This window comes from Papaver somniferum, chromosome 6 (genome assembly GCF_003573695.1).
Source record: "Papaver somniferum cultivar HN1 chromosome 6, ASM357369v1, whole genome shotgun sequence".
NCBI classification, from domain to species: Eukaryota; Viridiplantae; Streptophyta; class Magnoliopsida; order Ranunculales; family Papaveraceae; genus Papaver; species Papaver somniferum.
In genome coordinates this window covers 103,771,129-103,776,630 of record NC_039363.1, presented here as the reverse complement: position 1 = coordinate 103,776,630, position 5,502 = coordinate 103,771,129, and the positions used below count along the sequence as shown (strand labels likewise).

General features: G+C 36.9%; 1 protein-coding gene across 2 annotated transcripts; it reads left to right on the top strand.

Annotated features, from left to right (window-relative positions):
• Nucleotides 1-322: 322 nt before the first annotated feature.
• Nucleotides 323-4,770, top strand: LOC113288675 (glucose-1-phosphate adenylyltransferase large subunit 1-like). 2 transcript variants are annotated; one of them, XM_026537793.1, is made up of 14 exons: nucleotides 325-1,003; nucleotides 1,203-1,325; nucleotides 1,626-1,799; nucleotides 1,979-2,071; nucleotides 2,202-2,285; nucleotides 2,372-2,427; nucleotides 2,507-2,600; nucleotides 2,795-2,980; nucleotides 3,124-3,204; nucleotides 3,350-3,436; nucleotides 3,518-3,622; nucleotides 3,878-3,984; nucleotides 4,098-4,158; nucleotides 4,266-4,770. In XM_026537793.1, the coding sequence occupies exons 1-14, from the start codon at nucleotides 752-754 to the stop codon at nucleotides 4,365-4,367; spliced, it is 1,605 nt and encodes a 534-aa protein (XP_026393578.1). In that variant the 5' UTR covers nucleotides 325-751; the 3' UTR covers nucleotides 4,368-4,770. The 2 variants fall into 2 exon arrangements, with proteins under 2 accessions (XP_026393576.1, XP_026393578.1); XM_026537791.1 differs by having other exon boundaries at nucleotides 323-1,003; nucleotides 3,350-3,622.
• Nucleotides 4,771-5,502: the final 732 nt, after the last annotated feature.

Below are 5,502 nucleotides of genomic sequence, written 5' to 3'. Positions count from 1 at the left end.
GTCTTTGAAAAGTAAAAACTAAAGAATGTATGGCGAATTAAGCGGACGTATCATTCGGGATACGTAAAATTCGTGAACGATTCGCGAATAATCCGGGAATGCCACATAATACGCGACTTGGGTTCGGAGTTGTAAACGTACGCGAATAAGACGGTAAAATTCGTGATACGGAAAAATTCGTGAATGATTCGTGAATCATTCGCGAAGTTACTAACTAGGGTCTAGAGATCCCAAATAATAGCTAAAACTCGTGGAACTTTGCCACGTTAATACCCAACCAATTAGATTTCTCGTGACTGGTTCAAATGCCAATAAAACTATCCCTTGCCCACAATACCGCCAACCCTCCCTCATTACTCTTTCTCTCTCTTTTTTACTGATTCACTTTCTTGTTGATTCACATTTTCATCAGTTTTTTCTGATCTGGGTTTTGTTTTCTGCAACTTGTCTAGGTGTTTCACTTAGAAACCAGAAGAAACTTGTTTGTTCGCTAGTGACAGAATTTGGGTTTTTGCTGTTTGATCAAACCAAAGTTATAGGAGTTCAAAATTTTTGATCCTTTTTTATGTTTTGGGCATTCAATAGTTGTATTCATACCTAAGTAAAGACATTCAGGGGTTTATTTCTAAAGTTGTTTTAATTTTTCCCAACATCTCCTTTACAATTTATTGACAATTTTTCTGTGATCAAAACAGAGGGTTTTTGGAGTGTACTTTAACACACTTTCTGCAATTCTTTCAAGGGTTTTATAATGGAGGCTTGTTATACAACCTTGCAAGCCAATACCCATTTGGTGAAACTTGGCAAAGGAGGAGGAATTGATAATGGGTTTTGGGGAGAGAAGATCAGAGAAGGAGGGAGTTTAATGAATAGTAAAAGGGTTTTGAAAAAAAGTAATTTTTTGAAGAGTGAATATGGAAATAGTAGAACGATTAAAGGAAATGGTGGTATTGGTGTTGTTTCATCTGTTCTTACTGCAGATCATGTCACCAAAGAGACAATGGTATGTATGATTTTAATAAATAAACTCTGTAACATTAGATTTTATTCTTCCTATAATTAATAAATGGATCTCCAAATCCATAGATCATTATGTTAAATGTGTACTAATTTATTTATGGAATTAAAAAATTAAAGGGTTTCCTTTAATCAAATCATAATTATGAAGTGTGTTTTTGGTTTTTAATGTGTTTTGATTGCAGACCCATCAAGTACCAGTATTTGAAAAGAAAACAGTAGACCCAAAAAGTGTAGCTTCAATCATTTTGGGTGGAGGGGCTGGAACTCGCCTTTTCCCTCTTACTATGCAAAGAGCCAAACCTGCTGTAAGAATAAACTAAACTTTATTGCATTTGGTTCAGATTATATTAATTAAGATTATGATTATTGATTTCAATTGCGAATTCGTGACAATGGCTTTGTAGCTGTTTGATCTCTATGTATCTGAATTCGAAGAAAAATAAGTTTATTCTGTCTCATTTTGTATTATTAAGATCTCGGAGGCGAGAATTCAGTACCAAATTTGCAGAAGAGTTATTGGTTTTGTTTCATTTGGTGTTTTTTGTTTTTGAGACAAAATTCTGTTTAAATTGTATGCTAATGAGTTTTTCCGGTTTAATCAATAGGTCCCAATTGGAGGAAACTACAGGCTTATCGATGTCCCTATGAGCAATTGCATCAATAGTGGCATAAACAAGATTTTCGTTCTTACTCAGTTCAATTCTGCTTCCCTGAATCGTCACCTTGCTCGCACATACAACTTAGGGAATGGTGTGAATTTTGGAGACGGATTTGTTGAGGTTTGATTCAATAGCAGTAGTTCAATTATCTGCATACCCATCTTATCAGTTATCATAATTTGTATGATTCATTTGAATACCACAAATTGTGTACTCAAAAAGGAAGTGAAGTAGTACTGTTTTTGCTGGATAGACTGTGATGCATATATTTGCCAAATTACTAAAATTCACTGGAACAGGTCCTGGCTGCGACTCAGACACCAGGGGAAACAGGAATGAAGTGGTTCCAAGGAACAGCTGATGCTGTGAGACAGTTCACATGGGTTTTTGAGGTACCTACTTGAGATTTTACATCAAAATGAACATTTTCTCTAGAAAAATAGAACGTAGTGTCTACGTGTAGTTTCCTACTGCCATTAATCACTAAGACGGGCCTTGCTTTCTCGAATTTTTTTCATACAGGATGCGAAGAACAAGAACGTTGAGCATATAGTGATCTTGTCTGGCGATCATCTTTACAGAATGGACTACATGGACTTTGTGCAGGTATCTTAATCAGTTCCATGACATGTTAACGACTAAACTGATTCTCTATGCTTAATAATTTCCATTGGTGACGTGCGGTGTTGCAGAAGCATATCGATACCAATGCAGATATTAGTGTTTCGTGCATACCTATGGATGATAGGTATTACTTTTTCTCTCGAATTATATGTGTATATAATTGCTTGTTGGGCTGCATCACAATTCAAACTTTTATCTTTCAGCCGTGCATCAGATTTTGGATTGATGAAAATTGACAGTTCTGGTCGCATCATCCAATTTGCAGAAAAACCAAAGGGGGCTGATCTGAAAGCAATGGTAGGCAGATATCTTTCCGTTATTTTCTTTAGAATCTTTACCTTTCTTTGATTGTGATGAACGGAAGGATAATAACATTGCTATAGTCGCTTTATCTTTATAAAAATGAAGTCTATTTGGTTGAAGTAGGAATTATTGCTGTAGCTAATGTGATAGTTTTATTATGATTGAGAATCGTGGTTGGTATATTGCAGCAAGTTGACACTACTGTCCTGGGGTTGTCTCCAAAGAAAGCCAGTGAATCTCCATACATTGCGTCTATGGGCGTTTATGTATTTAGAACTGATGTTTTACTAAAGCTCCTGAAGTCGAGGTATCCCACTTCAAATGACTTTGGATCTGAAATCATTCCATCAGCTGTAAAAGACCTCAATGTCCAAGTAAGGGTTATCAACATCTCTACAGTCTGCACTTGCATTTGGCATCTTTCTGCCCTACATTTTAATTCATTTAAAAAGAAAACAGAAGATGTGTAATTGTGTACTACTTAGCTGATGAGTTTGTTGAACGGTAAACTGAACAGGCATATCTATTCAATGACTATTGGGAGGATATTGGAACTATTAAATCTTTCTTTGATGCTAACATGGCACTTGCTGCACAGGTAAGTTCTTTCTTGCTAACTTTGTGCAGCCAGTAAACGTTTCACTGGCACATTATCTATTGATGCAGGAGAGACCCGCGTTACGTGTTTCCTTGCTGTGCTATTAAACTTTCCATCAATTGCTTATTTTTATCCCATTCTGCAGCCTTCGAGTTTTGATTTTTCTGACCCAAAGACACCTTTCTTTACATCTCCACGATTCTTGCCACCAACCAAAGTTGAAAAATGCCGGGTATGTGGGTTCACATATAATCAAAATTTTCCCGTTCATTTATCTTTCACTTCTCATGTTTGTTTTGCTATCCTCTTGCAGATCCTAAATTCAATAATTTCACATGGATGCTTCCTACAAGAATGTAGTGTGCAGAATTCAGTCGTGGGTGTCCGCTCTCGTTTAGAGTATGGGGTTGAGTTACAGGTGAGCTGGCATAAGTTTTGAGTAACATATTTACTCTTGCTGTATTTTTCATGGCCCTTAACAAGGATGCATGTAGAAATTTCTAAATGCCAGGTCTATTCAACGAGGATGGTGATGCCACAAATACATAGGCTTATCTTAGCACTTAAGAATTTACACAGAACAGGGACTGCTAGAATAGAAACTTCATTTGAGATTTTCGCTCCTACTTCCATGTACAGTCAAGAGTTACACGATTTTTTTGACTTGTTTCAGGACACCATGATGATGGGTGCCGATGAATACCAAACAGAATCTGAAATTGCAGCACTTCTAGCAGATGGAAAGGTTCCAGTTGGTGTGGGACATAATACCAAAATCAGGTGAGTCAATTAGACAGTTATATTAACGGAATGTTCTATTGTTCTCAAGTGTATGCACATCTGTAAGATTGTTGGAACTTCATTCTGACCATTTGCCAATGATTTTTCTGAAGGAATTGCATAATTGACAAAAACGCCAGGATAGGAACAGATGTGGTCATTGCAAATAAGAGCGTAAGTTGCTATGATAAACTTGTCGAGAAAACAAACTGAGATCATTTTCTGCAATATGCTGCTCAAGCTTTATGCTTCTAACTCTCTCACGTCTTTATATGTTTTAGGGTGTTGAAGAAGCAGACAGGCCAAATGACGGATTCTACATTAGGTCAGGGATCACAGTTATACTTAAGAATGCAACAATCAAGGATGGGATGGAGATATGAAGTAAATAGCAGCTGATGTGGCTTCCATAGAATCAAGGATGGGATTGAGGAGTGAAGGTACCATGGATGTGGGTACTGAAGAATCTGACTAGAGAGAATTGTGCTTATATCGTATTTCTTGCTGATTCACTCCATTAATGCTGTTTTAAGGTGCATGTATATTAAAAATAGGTTCTTACTAGGAGAGACTAATGAATAAGAACTCCAGCAGATGGAGTATAATGTACTTTAAATAAATCGCATCATCACTGGTTAGGTTGTTTCTGTTCTTTTTCGGCCCCTATCCATCGGGCACAAATAGGTTATTCTTAAACGCTTTGCCACTTTAGAACTAGAGTTGTAACAGTAAATGTGCCCTTCCTCTGATCTATATATGACATTTATAGTTCATTTCTTTTTTTCTTTTAATCTCTTTTGAGAGTTTTTGCAGTGGCCTCTGGCTAAGTTCACGTCTGTAATTGCTTAATTAGGATACGGTCAGATGGATTGCTGGATTTAATAGTTGGCCATCTAAATCCGTGTCAACTGTCTAACTTGCTGAACTTTTCTTCTCTTCAGTGCCATTCTAACTTACAGAATTCTCATCAGTCTAGTGTTTCTACAACTTTTTATGTTGTTGCAGCTCTCATGGCTAACCTTATTACCAGCACCATCGGCTTTAATTGTGCAGGAAAAACCAGGTTGCCAAGCAAAAATGCGGTAATGTCACAGTTCTATGCCCATTTGCCATTTGGTATAGATACATATGAAAATGGTTCTTCTCTTACTGGAGTAGGATTACTTGATTACAATGCTACCTGCAACAAACTAAAACAACTCTTGAACGCCCTTGGTATATGGTTGTACAAACTGTACTTCAGGGAAAGATAGATTGAATCAAAATACGCAGTTCGAATTAAGAACTGGCTAGCTACAGCGTGTTACAACTTACAGTTATAAAACTGGCAAGGTCATCATAGGTGAATCTGCAGGCTGTTATTCCTTTGGGTACTTTTTGGAGCCACTTCTTAATTTCAGCAAATCTTTTCTTAGAATGCAACGGTAGTCTTACAGTTTGATTGATGGAAATTGAAATGGGTGTTGCCAAATTAACAAAACTTAAAGGTGTAAAGGTATTCGTTCATATCCATATCCC